Source organism: Taudactylus pleione, unplaced genomic scaffold (assembly GCF_031769625.1).
Source record: "Taudactylus pleione unplaced genomic scaffold, aTauple2 ptg001155l, whole genome shotgun sequence".
NCBI classification, from domain to species: Eukaryota; Metazoa; Chordata; class Amphibia; order Anura; family Myobatrachidae; genus Taudactylus; species Taudactylus pleione.
The window spans coordinates 29,581-49,204 of NW_028285556.1; the positions used below are offsets into that span (position 1 = coordinate 29,581).

General features: G+C 47.9%; 1 protein-coding gene across 1 annotated transcript in view; it reads right to left on the reverse strand.

Moving 5' to 3' along the window:
• Positions 1-6,388: 6,388 nt before the first annotated feature.
• Positions 6,389-19,624, reverse strand: part of LOC148453427 (cadherin-related family member 4-like) — a 93,149-nt gene continuing 79,913 nt past the window's right edge. The window contains exons 7-8 of the mRNA XM_088462151.1: positions 7,349-7,376; positions 6,389-7,036 (exon numbers count right to left, since the gene is read on the reverse strand). Coding sequence (XP_088318277.1) covers positions 6,981-7,036; positions 7,349-7,376 — 84 coding nt within the window. The 3' untranslated portion in view covers positions 6,389-6,980. The remainder of the gene's footprint in view (positions 7,037-7,348; positions 7,377-19,624) is intronic.

Genomic DNA, 19,624 nt, shown 5'->3' on the forward strand with positions numbered 1-19,624 from the left:
ACCCCCGGGAAGGGGAGGCACTTCTCCCGCATTCTGCCCACTTCGCCCCCATCGAGACCCAGCTGCTTCTCCTCCCCGGGTTCTCCCGTGGAGGAGATTTAAAAGGTAGGCAAGCATGCCATATTGTGTTCTGACCATTCTCTGTTGCCTGGCCTGTACCCCTATATTGACCTGGACATTATGTCTGCTGCCTGGCCTGTACCTGTATTGTGACCTGACCATTCTGTCTACCTGGCCTGTACCCGTATTGTGACCTGACCATTCTCTGCTGCCTGGCCTGTACCTGTATTGTGACCTGACCATTCTGTCTACCTGGCCTGTACCCGTATTGTGACCTGACCATACGCTGCTGCCAGGCCTGTACCTGCATTGTGACCTGACCATTCTGTCTGCTGCCTGGCTTGTACCCGTATTGTGACCTGACCATTCTCTGCTGCCTGGCCTGTACCCGTATTGTGACCTGACCATTCTCTGCTGCCTGGCCTGTACCCATATTGTGACCTGACCATTCTCTGCTGCCTGGCCTGTACCTGTATTGTGACCTGACCATTAAGTCTGCTGCCTGGCTTATACCCATATTGTGACCTGACCATTCTCTGCTGCCTGGTCTGTAGCCGTATTGTGACATGACCATTCTGTCTGCTGCCTGGCCTGTACCTGTATTGTGAGTGTGACATGACCATTCTCTGCTGCCTGGCCTGTACCCGTATTGTGACCTGACCATTCTGTCTGCTGCCTGGCCTGTACCCGTATTGTGACCTGACCATTCTCTGCTGTCTGGCCTGTGCCTGTATTGTGACCTGACCATTCTTTCTGCTGCCTGGCCTTGTGCCCGTATTGTGACCTGACCATTCTCTGCTGCTTGGCCTGTAGCCGTATTGTGACCTGACCATTCTGTCTGCTGCCTGGCCTGTGCCCGTATTGTGACATGACCATTCTGTCTGCTGCCTGGCCTGTACCCGTATTGTGCCCTGACCATTCTCTGCTGCCTGGCCTGTACCAGTGTTGTGACCTGACCATTCTCTGCTGCCTGACCTGTACCCATATTGTGACCTGAACATTCTGTGTGCTACCTGGCCTGTACCCGTATTGTGACCTGACCATTATGTCTGCTCCTGACCTATACCGTATTGTGACCTGACCATTCTCTGCTGCCTGGCCTGTACCCTTATTGTGACTTGACCATTATGTGTGCTGCTTGGCCTGTACCCATATTGTGACCAGACCATTCTCTGCTGCCTGACCACGAATCATTATGGTGTTTTAGTTTTGGATTTATTTACAAATTGATAAAAGTGCTAAAATCATGTCATTTGGATTGTTTCTATAGTATCATTAACATTAATTTCCAGTCAGTTTTGATCACCTCACAGCACCTGAAATCATGAGGGAGGGACTTAAATGTAATCCAAAATATGTGAGATCCGGTTTTTAGATCCGAGTTTTGAACTTAAAGAGAAGATCCGAGTTGGGATTTGGTTTTACTCGAAACCCCAAAGTGATCTGAGCCAGGACTTGGAACCCCAAAGTGATCTGAGCCAGGACTTGTAACCCCCAAAGTGATCTGAGCCAGGACTTGGAACCTCAAAGTGATCTGAGCCAGGACTTGGAACCATAAAGTGATCTGAGCCAGGACTTGGAACCTCAAAGTGATCTGAGCCAGGACTTGGAACCTCAAAGTGATCTGAGCCAGGACTTGGAACCTCAAAGTGATCTGAGCCAGGACTTGGAACCTCAAAGTGATCTGAGCCAGGACTTGGAACCTCAAAGTGATCTGAGCCAGGACTTGGAACCTCAAAGTGATCTGAGCCAGGACTTGGAACCTCAAAGTGATCTGAGCCAGGACTTGGAACCTCAAAGTGATCTGAGCCAGGACTTGGAACCTCAAAGTGATCTGAGCCAGGACTTGGAACCTCAAAGTGATCTGAGCCAGGACTTGGACCCTCAAAGTGATCTGAGCCAGGACGGAACCCCACAGTGATCTGAGCCAGGACTTGGAACACCAAAGTGATCTGAGCCAGGACTTGGAACCCCAAAGTTCGAGTGTGTTCGGTTTTCAGCAAAACCGAACCATTCATCTCTTATATATATATATATCTATATATAGTGCAGTACAGTGCGGCACTCAGGTGAAGTCACATACTGAACGCAGTACATAATCTTCAGCGCTGTCAGCGGGTACAGTATTCCTAATGACAACGCACTATGATTAAAGCGCTGAATGTTGAAGCCTAAATGCTGCACCAGAGTGTCGCACTATACAGCGCTATATTACCACAGCCGCCGCTCCCCGTTACCTTCCACAAAAGCTCCCTGACTGTCACACTGCGAGTAAGAAGTTGCCGCGAGCGACTACGGTAATGTACCTTGGTGCGTGCTCTGTGTGACTTAGACATATGTGCAATTTACCAATAATCATCGCTTAACTGTGAAAATATCAGCATAGCGCCCATCTCTGAATCAGGCCCTCTGTGCACTTCCTGCCATCTATCACGGATTATGGTATGCTAGGATCACGTGCGCACAGTGTCTGAGATTCCGAAGGCCTCTCTCGCACCTCGCATTATCCTGTGGTTATCACGCTGTAATGACACAGATACAGAATCATTTGTACATTGCAGCTGGTTAGGTCATATTTCCGATATTCTGTAAATATAGAACATTATGTCAGAGTCACTGCCGCCATGTAAAGCTGGGAGCTTGTGCCCCAAAGGACAAGGCATTTTATTATGGAAGGTCGGAGTTTATATTTATCTACACCCAAAACATTTCAGCTGGATTTTTCTGTTATTGCGGTAACCAGCGATGAGAAGTCACACAGGGACTGGCGCGTTTCTCCTCCAGTTCTCCAGTCTGGATTACAGGTACTGGTGCGTTTCTCCTCCGGTTCTCCAGTCTAGATTACAGGGACTGGCACGTTTCTCCAGTCTGGATTACAGGGACTGATGCGTTTCTCCTCCGGTTCTCCAGTCTGGATTACAGGGACTGACGCGTTTCTCCTCCGGTTCTCCAGTCTGGATTACAGGGACTGACGCGTTTCTCCTCTGGTTCTCCAGTCTGGATTACAGGGAGTGACGGGGAAGCAGCAGTAAGTAGGGTTATATACAAAGTCACATTTACAGGTCATTGTCACCAGACCATGGCCACATATAAAAGATACAAAATATAAGCAGAAAAAACACCATAATGTACAAATAAAACGCAAACAGGAAAAAGCATAACAGGAAATTCAATTAAATATCAGGATTAGGTCATTTATTTTCCAGCTGTCATGGTAGAGAAATCCCAGCATATTCTATTATCCCGTTATCATATACAATATATAGAAGTAATATACAGATCTCATACACACCGCACAAACTGGGTTTATGAAAGGACGACACTCAGTGATCAACGTCCGACATTTGATTGCAGGATTAACTAAATCTCACCAAATGAGAAATAACCAAACGCTCCTTGTCAGCTGCGACGCTGACAAGGCCTTTGATAGGGTGTCGTGGAACCACCTACTGCGCATCTTCCAGCTACAAAATTTTGGTCCCGAATTTATTACATTATTCAAAACAATATACCACACCCCTATAGCATTCCTAACAGTTAACGGCCTGAATACTCCATCCCTTAGACTACATAGGGGCACCCGACAGGGTTGTCCCCTATCCCCTTTATTATTTAACCTGGCTATAGATCCTCTTATCCGCACCTTTTTGCTATGTCAACAATGGCAGGGAATAAATATCGGAAATAACACTTTGAAAGTCTCCGCATATGCGGATGACTTATTACTGTATTTTGAGAACCCACATTCTGCCATACCTAAACTCCTTCATATCCTGAAAGACTTCCATATTATCTCTGGTTTTTTGATAAATTATAACAAAACAGAGGCCTTGGCCCTACACTCGGACGTCACAAAAAACTGGAAAAATTCTTTCCCATTTAAATGGGCCAAAACAACTCTAAAATACCTAGGCCTTAATATCCCGGCACATCCCTCCGCCCTATACTCAGTCAATTTCCCTGCTTTAATACAACGTACACTTTTAGATTTAAAAAAATGGAAACATCTCCCACTCTCATATCTCGGTAGATGTCAATTAATTAAAATGATATCTTTTCCTAGGATTTTATATTTTTTTCAGATGCTCCCCTTGCTTCCTTTAGAATCTGATTTAAAATTGATTAACAAAGCGATCAGCAAGTTCATTTGGGCGAACAAAAAACCCAGGATTTCATTATTCAAACTCAGCCAACCACCTGCTTTAGGCGGAATTAATCTCCCTTGCTTAAAATCTTATGCTATTGCGTCAAATTACCAATACGCAATTGACTGGATTAGAGGAACAAATGGATTTGCTGACACGCTAATAGAGCAATCTTTTAGTGTTGAAATGCCATTAGCTAGTTTGCTACACACACGACCCTTGTCTTTTCCACCTCACGTAGCACAAAATCTACTACTACATACTACATGCGTGGCTTGGCGACGAGCCAGAACTCAAATGAGAGTCCCTCCCAATGTCTCCTTGTTCCTTCCTATCGGCCATAACCCAGGGTTGATGCTGGTTTTCTAACACAGACTTTCAAAACCTGGAACAGACAGGGATTGAGTTACATATATCAATTATTGGATCTCTCCACAATGACTATTTACTCTCATAACCAAATACAGGAAAAATTTCCCTGTATCCAAATCCCTTTATTTATATATTTCCAAATACGTAGTTATGTCAATACTTTACTCCCTAAAATTCCCATTATACCTGGGAAAAATGGTTTGGATGATGTGCTGTCTCGCTGCCTCTCTATGTCATTTTCCACTTCTATGCTATACACCTATATACGTCGGGAAATAAATTTGGAAGTGGAGACGGTGGGATTTGCCAAGTGGCATTCCACATTCCCTACCATACCCCTATCCACCATTTTAAAATCTTTTGTTAGACTTAATAAGCAATTAATTTCGGCTTCATACGCGGAAATGCAGTATAAATTATTGCATCGTGCCTATTTCACCCCCAAATTAAGACTCATCACAGGTACTTCCACAGACTGAAATTGTTTTAAATGTGGTCAACCTGATGCGGATCTAATGCATTGTATGTGGCACTGTGCGGAGGTACAGAGGTTCTGGTCCTTGGTACACACCTATATATCCACCAAGTTGGGAATTGCCTTTGAACTAACACCCGAGTGGGCTATGTGGGATATTGTACCATCATCTGGGTCGTCCTGTGCCCCTGGAGGTGCCCGTCTATTACTAGCAAAGATTGCAGCAGCTGCGAAAAAAACAATATTATCTCAATGGATATCCACTGACACTTTAACGCTCAGTCTTTTACAACCTAGAATTACGCACCTATTTAATATGGATTGGCGAGAACTATCCCTTAATAAAGACAGGGAAGCAGAGAAGTTCTTTAATATTTGGCTTCCGTATGTTCACACATTAACACCTCAGGTTAAAGACACGCTCCGAGCCGCAGTTCAACTTACAGCCTGGTATAATGAAGAAACTTGTCTTCAGGTGAACCACCATTTTAATTCCTGTATTGTTACGTTCCTCATGGATCCATTGTATTGCACATTACTGTTGTGATCCTGTTGATGTCTTGTCATTTTCTGATCAACATGTTATTTTGTTTATTGCGGTTTTACAATAAAAATAGGTTTTAAAAAAGAAGTAATATACAGTATACACGGCCGGGCCCCTCTGGTATAGACTGATCCTCCAGACATCAGCTTTTATCATTTTTCTCTTTAATAAATTGTAAAACTTATTCTGTACATTAATGTGTTGGAAACAAATAAGAATAAATATGTTTTTATATCTTATTTTTTTCTTTCCCAGGGATGAATATTTAGTTTTCCAGCTTCTGATAACCCCCCACTCTGTATATCTCATATATTGGGTGAATAAATCATACACAGCACCAGGGGGGGCTCCAGAGGTGGGGCTGCAGCGCTGTCCAAAATTCAAATAGGGGAGCCACACCAACTGCCACCCAAACGCTTCCAAACACTGCTGGCCAGGGCTCACTGGCAGTTGGTGTGGCCCCTTCCCTATTTGGATTTTGGACAGCGCTGGAGCCCCCCCTGCACAGCAACAATAATCTGAATGGGGTCTCCTTCTGATGAACCTTTAATATTGCAGCGCCCCAAGTGCTATCGTCCAGCCCCGCCCCCAGTGCTAGGGTCTGGCCCCACCCCCAGTGCTAGGGTCCGGCCCCACCCCCAGTGCTAGGGTCCGGCCCCACCCCCAGTGCTAGGGTCCGGCCCCACCCCCAGTGCTAGGGTCCGGCCCCACCCCCAGTGCTAGGGTCCGGCCCCACCCCCAGTGCTAGCTTCTGGCCCCACCCCCAGTGCTAGCGTCTAGCCCCACCCCCAGTGCTAGCGTCCGGCCCCACGGCTGCATCCTGGTGGTGATCCAACATGTGGGGTAAATGGGACAAGTTCCTAAACAGCAGGTAGTGCCCAATGGTTGGACCTGCTCTGAGCGCATGGATAAGGGTTACTGCTACTGGCCAAAACAAGTCTACTATAATCACTGCTAGATCCATTGTACAAAACAAATGGACAGTGGCTTTACTGCACAGCCATTTCCATGTGTGATGTAATCATCAGACAGCGACATCTGCAGGGAAAAGAAGGAACTGCACTCATTACATAAAAATATTATACTCAGCAAAATCAAATTAACACATTATGAATTCGATTATATTTTCTGATTAAATACATTCCAAGTTTCTATTATATCTGATTTACACTAAATATGTATGCACATGTATATTTAAATCATATTTGGTGCCAGAATATTTATAATCATTTTGATTTGTATGCATTTTTCAGCTGTTCATATGCAGTGAACCCCAGATTAACAATCAGAGAGCGTTGCAGTAGAACTGTGGCTTCGTGGCGCTCCTCACAGTCATTTTCTCTCCCCGGTGCTCCTCACAGTCATTTTCTCTCCCCGGTGCTCCTCACAGCCATTTTCTCTCCCCGGTGTGGCTGTTAAATAGATAGTCTCTGCCTGTAACTGAAGATAGACAATACATGATTTACATGCATAGAAGACTCATCTTACTCCTTCATTAGCTGGCAGGGATGTGCAGGGGAAGAGGAGCTGGCAGGGCTGTGCTGGAGGAAGAGGAGCTGGCAGGGATGTGCGGGAGGAAGAGGAGCTGGCAGGACTGTGCTGGGGGAAGAGGAGTTGGCAGGGCTGTGTGTGGGTGGGAGAGGAGCTGGCAGGGCTGTGCTGGGAGAAGAGGAGCTGGCAGGGATGTGTGGGAGGAAGAGGAGCTGGCAGGGCTGTGTGTGGGGAGGGAGAGAAGCTGGCAGAGACACTTACCTGGATCCTTGGCTCGGCCATCAAACTGCTGCAGAAGAAGCAGAGAGAAACATTTGTTAGGATAGGCTACAAAGCAGTCTGTGCACAGGGCACATGGTGAGATAGGTGTGGCACCATGCGTGTGGCTGATAAGGGGTGGGGGGAGAGGTCCTTTGGGCCTGTGGTCACATGAATAGGATAGGTTACATAGCAGTCTGTGCACAGGGCACACAGTGACATTGGTGAGATAGGTGTGGCACCATGTGTGTGGCTGGTAAGGGGTGGGGGGAGAGGGGCTTTGGGCCTGTGGTCACATGAATAGGATAGGCTACATAGCAGTCTGTGCACAGGGCACACAGTGACATTGGTGAGATAGGTGTGGCACCATGTGTGTGGCTGGTAAGGGGTGGGGGGAGAGGGGCTTTGGGCCTGCGGTCACATGAATAGGATAGGTTACATAGCAGTCTGTGCACAAGGCACACAGTGACATTGGTGAGATAGGTGTGGCACCATGTGTGTGGCTAGTAAGGGGTGGGGGGAGAGGGGCTTTGGGCCTGTGGTCACATGAATAGGATAGGCTACATAGCAGTCTGTGCACAGGGCACACAGTGACATTGGTGAGATAGGTGTGGCTGGTAAGGGGTGGGGGGAGAGGGGCTTTGGGCCTGTGGTCACATGAATAGGATAGGCTACATAGCAGTCTGTGCACAGGGCACACAGTGACATTGGTGAGATAGGTGTGGCACCATGTGTGCGGCTAGTAAGGGGTGGGGGGAGAGGGGCTTTGGGCCTGTGGTCACATGAATGGCAGCTGCACCATTTTCCTCGTGACCTTTGCATGCGTAGTAGACTCTGGGCACAGACTAGAGGAGAGAAGGCATCTGCAGACAGATACGCAGTGGGCGGGACAGGCGTCTGGGCGGGACAGGTGTCTGCAGACAGATACGCAGTGGGCGGGACAGGCGTCTGCAGACAGATACCCAGTGGGCGGGACAGGTGTCTGCAGACAGATACGCAGTGGGCGGGACAGGCGTCTGGGCGGGACAGGCGTCTGCAGACAGATACCCAGTGGGCGGGACAGGTGTCTGCGGACAGATACGCAGTGGGCGGGACAGGCATCTGCAGACAGATATGCAGTGGGCGGGACAGGCGTCTGCAGACAGATACCCAGTGGGCGGGACAGGTGTCTGCAGACAGATACCCGTGGGCGGGACAGGCGTCTGCAGACAGATACGCAGTGGGCGGGACAGGCGTCTGGGTGGGACAGGCGTCTGCAGACAGATACCCAGTGGGCGGGACAGGTGTCTGCAGACAGATACCCAGTGGGCGGGACAGGTGTCTGCAGACAGAGCATCAGCCACGTCAGTGTCTGCTCGCCGCACCCTCTGGCTCCATTCATGGAATGCAGATTCAGATTCTAAGAAGGCCTTAGAATGTCACCAGTATAAGGCAAAAATTCTGTTAGGCCCTGAATTGGACAAAATTGTAGCCACGTTAGCTGCATCTAAGACTGCTGTTCTGCCTTCAGCAACTGCTCCAAAACCCAGGACGACGTCCTTTCGTCCCCATGGAAAGCCTAAGGGTCAGCTGTTTCCAAGACAATCAACCTCCTAGGAGCAAACAGGCTTGGGCCACCAGCCACCCAGCCGCCAAGTCTGATGACAAGCCCTCTTCCTGACGGGTTGGGCCTCTCCCTGACGGGTTGGGCCTCTCCCTGGGAGATCCCAGAGTGAGTGGCCGACTTCAATTTGCATAATTCTGGCGTCAGACCAACACAGATGCAAGGGTGCAAGAAGTGGTCTCTCATGAGTACGCCCTCTCATTTCTAAGAAGGCCTCCCCACCAATTTTTTTACACAAGTCCCCCAGGAGATCCGGAACAAGGCCCTGTTTATCCAGAATTCCATTCAGTCCTTGCTGTAAGCGGGGGTAATAGGGCCAGTTCCGCTCACTCAACGGGGGAACGGTTACAACTCTACCCTATTTCTGGTGCAGAAACCAAACGGGTCTTTTTGACCTATTCTCAATCTCAAGTCCCTGAACAAAATTGTCAAGGTGCTCTGCAATCTATTGTTCTGGCTATGGAGCCTGGTGACTTTATGGTTTCCCTGGATATTCAGGATGCATATCTGCATGTACCTATACCACCATTCCATCACAAATACCTGTGCTATGCTGTCCTACAGCAGCATTTTCAGTTCCAGGCTCTTCCCTTTGGACTAGCTACTGCTCCATGGGTATTTACCAAAGTTATGGCTATTATGGCTGTCCACCTGCGTGGTCAGGGAGTCAGACTATTGCCATACCTGGACGACCTGCTGCTCTTGGCAAGGTCTCCAGAGATCCTTCAACGACATTGTGACCGGTCGACCTCAGCTCTTGTCACCCGATCACAGGTTGGGGTTGATCCCCACTGGTTCTTGGGGTATCATGGATTCCCACTTACCATCAGTGACCGCCTGTCACTGACTCCGCCCATTGCACCATGGGCACGTAACGATGCTGCCACCACCAAACTCTACAATCAGTGTTTGGAACTGCTTCTTATGTACTGAGGCTCCTCTTCTGTTGCGTATGCGTCGACTAGCTTCTATTGCATATGCATCGACTAGCCTCCTGATTGGTGTCAGCTGATTCCTCCTGATCCCTCTCAATGGACCAGGCTCTGCTCGGTAGCTGGCAGAGGGCTTGAGCTTTGGAGATGCTTGGCTCAATCCAGAACAGCAGGAAAAAAGAAAAGCGTATTTGCGCAATTCTGTTGGTCACAGGATGCAGATGCAGTCGAATAGGCAAAGGTGTTTATTGCACATGGTCTTTAAAAATACCCTTCCTTCAGCTTTAATGGGTCCAGCATACAGAAAAATGAACAGCTGTCTTGATCTTCAAAAGATATACAAGGATGTACATTTTTACCAGACACGCAACCTTCTTTTATGCCACTCCAATACGCATTACCACAGGGGGTAAGTCCGCCCTGTGGTTTCCAACTAATCACCTTACGTGCATGTGCTAGCCACATGCACATTTAACATTGTCCCCTATGGACAGTGGGGAGTGGTCACTCCCCTGTGCCTGAGCCCACCTGCAGAGCTTGGCACACCCTTTGCTCCATCCCGTCTGCAAGGGACAAAGGTTTTCCCTCCAAAACAGACTTCCAGGAATCTGCTAAGGGACCAAGCCTGCCATCTCTGCCTGAATCTGAGCTCCAGAGTTGGGCAAGAAGGGTCCCCTTGCAGGGTTTCCTGGTCATGGAGGGGAAGCTTTTTGGAGCTACCTAAAAATAATTAGCTGGCTGCATTAGCCAGCTCCTCATACACCTCCTCATAGCACTCTCAGGCATAGGGCAGCATTAGCCAGCTCCCCATACACCTCCTCATAGCACTCTCAGGCATAGGGCAGCATTAGCCAGCTCCCCATACACCTCATAGCACTCTCAGGCGTGAGGATGCATTAGCCAGCTCCCCATACACCTCCTCATAGCACTCTCAGGCATGAGGCAGCATTAGCCAGCTCCCCATACACCTCCTCATAGCATTCTCAGGCGTGAGGCAGCATTAGCCAGCTCCCCATACACCTCCTCATAGCACTCTCAGGCGTGAGGCAGCATTAGCCAGCTCCCCATACACCTCCTCATAGCACTCTCAGGCGTGAGGCAGCATTAGCCAGCTCCCCATACACCTCCTCATAGCACTCTCAGGCATAGGGCAGCATTAGCCAGCTCCCCATACACCTCCTCATAGTACTCTCAGGCATAGGGCAGCATTAGCCAGCTCCCCATACACCTCCTCATAGCACTCTCAGGCATGAGGCAGCATTAGCCAGCTCCCCATACATCTCCTCATAGTACTCTCAGGCGTGAGGCAGCATTAGCCAGCTCCCCATACACCTCCTCATAGTACTCTCAGGCATGAGGCAGCATTAGCCAGCTCCCCATACACCTCCTCATAGCACTCTCAGGCGTGAGGCAGCATTAGCCAGCTCCCCATACACCTCCTCATAGCACTCTCAGGGGTGAGGCAGCATTAGCCAGCTCCCCATACACCTCCTCATAGCACTCTCAGGGGTGAGGCTGCATTAGCCAGCTCCTCATACACCTCCTCATAGCACTCTCAGGCATAGGGCAGCATTAGCCAGCTCCCCATACACCTCCTCATAGCACTCTCAGGCGTGAGACAGCATTAGCCAGCTCCCCATACACCTCCTCATAGTACTCTCAGGCATAGGGCAGCATTAGCCAGCTCCCCATACACCTCCTCATAGCACTCTCAGGTGTGAGGCAGCATTAGCTCCCCATACACCTCCTCATAGCTCTCTCAGGCCTGAGGCAGCATTAGCCAGCTCCCCATACACCTCCTCATAGCACTCTCAGGGATGAGGCAGCATTAGCCAGCTCCCCATACACCTCCTCATAGCACTCTCAGGCGTGAGGCAGCATTAGCCAGCTCCCCATACACCTCCTCATAGCACTCTCAGGTGTGAGGCTGCATTAGCCAGCTCCCCATACACCTCCTCATAGCACTCTCAGGTGTGAGGCTGCATTAGCCAGCTCCCCATACACCTCCTCATAGCACTCTCAGGCGTGAGGCAGCATTAGCCAGCTCCCCATACACCTCCTCATAGCACTCTCAGGCATGAGGCAGCATTACCCAGCTCCCCATACACCTCCTCATAGCACTCTCAGGGATGAGGCAGCATTAGCCAGCTCCCCATACACCTCCTCATAGCACTCTCAGGAATGAGGCAGCATTAGCCAGCTCCCCATACACCTCATAGCACTCTCAGGCATGAGGCAGCATTAGCCAGCTCCCCATACACCTCCTCATAGCACTCTCAGGCATGAGACAGCATTAGCCAGCTCCCCATACACCTCCTCATAGCACTCTCAGGCATAGGGCAGCATTAGCCAGCTCCCCATACACCTCATAGCACTCTCAGACATGAGGCTGCATTAGCCAGCTCCCCATACACCTCCTCATAGTACTCTCAGGCATGAGGCAGCATTAGCTCCCCATACACCTCCTCATAGCACTCTCAGGCATGAGGCAGCATTAGCCAGCTCCCCATACACCTCCTCATAGCACTCTCAGGCATGAGGCAGCATTAGCCAGCTCCCCATACACCTCCTCATAGCACTCTCAGGCATGAGGCTGCATTAGCCAGCTCCCCATACACCTCCTCATAGCACTCTCAGGCATGAGGCAGCATTAGCCAGCTCCCCATACACCTCCTCATAGCACTCTCAGGCATGAGGCAGCATTATCCAGCTCCCCATACACCTCCTCATAGCACTCTCAGGGATGAGGCAGCATTAGCCAGCTCCCCATACACCTCCTCATAGCACTCTCAGACATGAGGCAGCATTAGCCAGCTCCCCATACACCTCCTCATAGCACTCTCAGGGATGAGGCAGCATTAGCCAGCTCCCCATACACCTCCTCATAGCACTCTCAGGGATGAGGCAGCATTAGCTCCCCATACACCTCCTCATAGCACTCTCAGGGGTGAGGCAGCATTAGCCAGCTCCCCATACACCTCCTCATAGCACTCTCAGGCATAGGGCAGCATTAGCCAGCTCCCCATACACCTCCTCATAGCACTCTCAGGCGTGAGGCAGCATTAGCCAGCTCCCCATACACCTCCTCATAGCACTCTCAGGTGTGAGGCAGCATTAGCCAGCTCCCCATACACCTCCTCATAGCATAGGAGGACAGTTTTCTGGAAGGGGATTGGGAGATGCAGCAGCCCATTGAGGACTCTGGATCCTCTGGACTTCTAGAGAAATTCCAGGTAAGTGCACTTTTAACTTTAAAATAAATTAAAACACAGGCCTGCCTGCCCCAACTTATTTCCCCTGCACAGCTAGGTTTTATTAAGAATAGGCAATCGGTACAGGGAATATGAGCTGCTATTGCCACAATAACATATACTCATATGCACAAAGCTGTGGATAACATACTCATTAATTTAGATGCAGAGAAAGCATTTGATAAATAGCATGGTCCCATCTCGATAGAGTGCTACATCATCAACGTTTTGGTATAACATCCCGTAATTTAGTTAAGAACCTCTACGATACACCCACTGCCCAAATAGTGGTGAATAACGTGACCTCTCCTTCATTATCACCTTGAAAGGGGCACTAGGCAGGGGTGCCCTCTCTCACCCCTCCTCTTTAACCTGGCCTTGTAACCCTTTATTCGATATCTCATGCAATTGCCTAGATTTACTGGTGTTAGAATTGGCGACCGAGAGATATGTATCACAACATTTGCACACGATCTCCTCATATTTACGTCCAACCTCAGACAATCCATTCCTCTTTTAATTGATGCCATAAATAGGTTATCCTCCTTTGCTGGCTTTTCCATTAACTTTGAAAAATCAGAAGCTCTGGCCATATTTACACAGGTGGAGAGGGGATGGAGTGGTACATTCCCTTTTCAGTGGGCAAACAACCACCTTACTTATCTAGGGGTGGCAATTCCTTCCCATTTGCCCCATTTATATACCCTAAATATTGATCCAATCATTCGCAAAATAAAAACCGAACTTAGTTTGTGGCAAAATCTACCTATTAACCTGTTGGGCGCTGTAACTTATTTAAAATGGCTTCATTCTCGAAACTACTATATGTTCTGCAGATGACTCCTCTTTTACTTACGAAGGCAGATTTATCTTCACTTAATGCTACTGTCTCTAACTTCATCTGGAATAATAAAAGACCTAGAATTAGCCAAAAAAACCTTTCTCAAACCATACTAAGGGGGGGTGTGAGTCTACCGAATATTAGACAATATAATCTAGCTTGTCTTTTACGCTTCGCCGTGGATTGGATCACTGAAAACAATATATATGCAGATGTCAGGTTGGAGTCCCAGTTATGCGCTCCTCTATCTCTTAGCTATATACTACATATACGGTTGTCGAGATTACAGCCACCTAATCTAGATAACCCTCTCCTCACATCTACCATTCAGGCTTGGCAATCCTCTAGAAAACTACTCAAACTCCAGCAATTTCACTCTTTAACGTTACCCTTTATTGGCAATCTAAAGGCGAGGCATAATTGCCCTTTACCACTTGGCGCTCTTCTGGAATCCTAAATCTATGCACGCTCTTAAATGACTCGCACCTCCCCCTCACCTTCAATGAAGCCATGGATAAATATAGACTCAGACCCCAACACAAATTCTCTTCCTACAAAGCTACCGATTATCTTCATTCTGTCCTTCCCCAATTAAATGAGCAGGATTATGTGAACCCCATAGACTCTCTCTCACGCACCATTGCATATTCCAGCTCAATGATATACACACGTATACGCACAGAAATAGATCCAGAAACTGAACTTTTGGAATTAGGTAAATGGTCCTCCCAGATCCCCTCTATGTCTCCAGATCTAATTTTAGAGACTTTCCAAACTAATTTAAAGCTCATTCCTGCCAGCTCATATCAAGAGATGGCGTATAAACTGTTACATAGGGCATACCTGTCGCCCAAAAAGCGTCATTTGATGGGTATATCGGACGAGTCGAGATGCACCAAATGCTCAGCTACAGATGCAGAGATTATGCACTGCCTCTGGGAATATCGGTGCATAAGGAAATTTTGGAGTGAGTTACATCACTATGGGTCTGAGGGGCTAGGCATACCTTTTCCATGTACTGCGTCATGGGCTTTATTTGGTAACTTAGCTGACCAACCCGAGATTCCCAAATTTGATAAAAAAAGTATAGTGATCCTATCAGCAGTGGGTCGTAAAGTCATCCTGCAACAGTGGATCCATGATTCACCACCAACTGTCTGTATGGCCACTTCAGACTACTCTTTTTGTTTAATATGGATTGGCTGGAGGCATCCTTAGACAAGGAAACTCTAACCTCTGTGCTTTTCCAATGCTGGGGCAAATACATCCAAACACTACCCTCCTCAACTAAACTGGCAATACAGCGGTGTTTTCAATTCACATCCTGGTATTCCCATCAATTATTAGATAACCAAACACCTATCACCATCTAATCCGTCTGTATCACAACCAAACTCCTATCACCATCTAATCCGTCTGTATCACAACCAAACACCTATCACCATCTAATCCGTCTGTATCACAACCAAACTCCTATCACCATCTAATCCGTCTGTATCACAGCCAAACTCCTATCACCATCTAATCCGTCTGTATCACAACCAAACACCTATCACCATCTAATCCGTCTGTATCGCAACCAAACACCTATCACCATCTAATCCGTCTGTATCGCAACCAAACTCCTATCACCATCTAATCCGTCTGTATCGCAACCAAACTCCTATCACCATCTAATCCGTCTGTATCGCAACCAAACTCCTATCACCATCTAATCCGTCTGTATCACAACCAAACTCCTATCACCATCTAATCCGTCTGTATCGCAACCAAACACCTATCACCATCTAATCCGTCTGTATCACAACCAAACTCCTATCACCATCTAATCCGTCTGTATCACAACCAAACACCTATCACCATCTAATCCGTCTGTATCACAACCAAACTCCTATCACCATCTAATCCGTCTGTATCACAACCAAACTACTATCACCATCTAATCCGTCTGTATCACAACCAAACTCCTATCACCATCTAATCCGTCTGTATCACAACCAAACTCCTATCACCATCTAATCCGTCTGTATCACAACCAAACTCCTATCACCATCTAATCCGTCTGTATCACAGCCAAACTCCTATCACCATCTAATCCGTCTGTATCACAACCAAACTCCTATCACCATCTAATCCGTCTGTATCACAACCAAACACCTATCACCATCTAATCCGTCTGTATCACAACCAAACTCCTATCACCATCTAATCCGTCTGTATCACAACCAAACACCTATCACCATCTAATCCGTCTGTATCACAACCAAACTCCTATCACCATCTAATCCGTCTGTATCACAACCAAACTCCTATCACCATCTAATCCGTCTGTATCACAACCAAACACCTATCACCATCTAATCCGTCTGTATCACAACCAAACTCCTATCACCATCTAATCCGTCTGTATCACAACCAAACACCTATCACCATCTAATCCGTCTGTATCACAACCAAACTCCTATCACCATCTAATCCGTCTGTATCACAACCAAACACCTATCACCATCTAATCCGTCTGTATCACAACCAAACTCCTATCACCATCTAATCCGTCTGTATCACAACCAAACACCTATCACCATCTAATCCGTCTGTATCACAACCAAACTCCTATAACCATCTAATCCATCTGTATCACAACCAAACTCCTATCACCATCTAATCCGTCTGTATCACAGCCAAACTCCTATCACCATCTAATCCGTCTGTATCACAACCAAACTCCTATCACCATCTAATCCGTCTGTATCACAACCAAACACCTATCACCATCTAATCCGTCTGTATCACAACCAAACTCCTATCACCATCTAATCCGTCTGTATCACAGCCAAACTCCTATCACCATCTAATCCGTCTGTATCACAACCAAACTCCTATCACCATCTAATCCGTCTGTATCACAACCAAACACCTATCACCATCTAATCCGTCTGTATCACAGCCAAACTCCTATCACCATCTAATCCGTCTGTATCACAACCAAACACCTATCACCATCTAATCCGTCTGTATCACAACCAAACACCTATCACCATCTAATCCGTCTGTATCACAACCAAACTCCTATCACCATCTAATCCGTCTGTATCACAGCCAAACTCCTATCACCATCTAATCCGTCTGTATCACAGCCAAACTCCTATCACCATCTAATCCGTCTGTATCACAGCCAAACACCTATCACCATCTAATCCGTCTGTATCACAACCAAACTCCTATCACCATCTAATCCGTCTGTATCACAACCAAACACCTATCACCATCTAATCCGTCTGTATCACAACCAAACTCCTATCACCATCTAATCCGTCTGTATCACAACCAAACACCTATCACCATCTAATCCGTCTGTATCACAACCAAACACCTATCACCATCTAATCCGTCTGTATCACAACCAAACTCCTATCACCATCTAATCCGTCTGTATCACAACCAAACACCTATCACCATCTAATCCGTCTGTATCACAGCCAAACTCCTATCACCATCTAATCCGTCTGTATCACAACCAAACACCTATCACCATCTAATCCGTCTGTATCACAGCCAAACTCCTATCACCATCTAATCCGTCTGTATCACAACCAAACTACTATCACCATCTAATCCGTCTGTATCACAACCAAACTCCTATCACCATCTAATCCGTCTGTATCACAACCAAACTCCTGTCACTTCCTTTTCTCTCTCTATATTTGTTATCTTCTCTCTCCCTTATCCCATGGATGGATCGATGACCTCTGGCGTAGATGAGCACAGGTTGATGTTGTTATATTTTCATTCTATTTTTTTTTCTCTCAACATTGTCTGATAGAGATAGTTATAAATCTCTATTCATAGTATAATTGTTACTAATTAAATATATAATATTTTGGAAAATGTTGGTATATTTACACACACTAATTGTGAATGACCTCTAGATGATATGTCTTCTTGAACACACTTTATATTGACAAAGCTGTATTTGCTATGAGGTCATTAATGCCTTGTCATCTTCATGTATTTTCATTGTAATGTACCTTAATAAAAATAAATTCAAACACATTGGAAATACATTATTTGTTATTATACAGAGCACTGCAGCTCAGGACGGCTCTCCTCAGTGCCGCACACACCTTTTATAGTACATTTTATAAATACCCTTTATCTATGTGTGCACTGCCCAGCACCCAGCGCTGGGCTCTCCCCTGTTGTCTGCTCACATCGCTGGGGGTCCGGGGACTGTCCCCCAGCGTGCAGCCACTCGGTCCCCAACAGCCAGCACAGAGCCATGCGGCCCTGGGACTGTCCCAGCCGCAGCAGCTCTCTCTGTACTGTGGAGCTGGGCTCCCAGTCCCCAGCATCAGTGCACCATCTAGTACCGCACAGGGAGCCAGCTAGCCCAGTCCCCCTGTGTACCAGCTACCCTGGACAGCCCTGCTGCCGCGCTGCACTGGGAGCCGGTCTCCTAGTGTGTGGCCACTCTGTCCGGCTGCTGTTTAATGCTGGTCGCCAGGAGCTAAACCCCACCGGTCACCCCACACAGCCTTCCTAGCACTCCTGATCCCCCATGTGCGGCTACCATGCCTTGCAGTCACCACACAGGGAGCCAGCTAGCCCAGTCAGTGGTTGCTTGCTGCCTTGGAGCACTGGGAGCTTTGATCCTGGTCATCGGCGGTCAGCTTACAGCACTGCAGCCAAGTCCCGGCTGCAGTGGCACCTTCCCCCTGGTCCCCAGTGCAGTGCACCGGGGCTTAACACGGAACACCGCCGTGGCCGCTGAAGAGGGTCCGGGGCTGCGGCATAGCAACACAAATTTAATTTTTTAAACACTCTGCGCCTAGCGCCATTAATACATTTACAATGGGCGCCTAGCACCTATACACTTTAAATATGGCGCCTAGTGCCCTTTTGTCCTTTTAAAAATGGCGCCGCAGAACGGGGGTTATCCCTTTCAGTGCCGCGGCCGCCATTAATCATGTGTGGCCGGCCTCTGGCCACAGACATCTACAGATAACCATTACCTTTCTACAAAGGCACGGTTGGTTGATCAACTGGAAGAAGTCCTCCCTGTACCCGTCTCAACGGATGGTTAATTTTGGGGCTATGCTCGATTCTCAAATACAAGGAGGACAAGATTGCTATGCTTCAGTTATGCCTTCCCAGGTTTCTCTGCAGCCGCCGAGTGTCGATTCATGCGGCAATGCAGATTCTGGGATCCATGCTATAAACCTTCGACATGGTGGAGTACGCTCATTTCCACTCAGGCCGCTACAATGCCTGATACCATCCAGATGGGATGTGTTGCCTCAGAGGATCAGCTCCCAGACAATGATTCTCCCTCCTGAGGTTCGGCTGTCCCTCTCATGGTGGTTACAGACATCCCACCTGACCAGGGGGTGCCTCTTTTGGATTCCTGGATTGGACATTCCTCACAACAGATGCCAGTCTCCAAGGATTGGGTGCAGTGATCAGTCAACACTCCTTCCAGGGTCGTTGGACGTCAGTGGAGTCATCTCTGCCAATCAATGTTTTGGAACTTCGAGCCATCTACAGAGCCCTAATTCAGGCTCAGGACATTCTTCAGGGCAACCCTGTACAGGTGTAGTCCAACAATGCCACAGCAGTGGCTTACATCAATCACCAGGGAGGCACTCGAAGTCG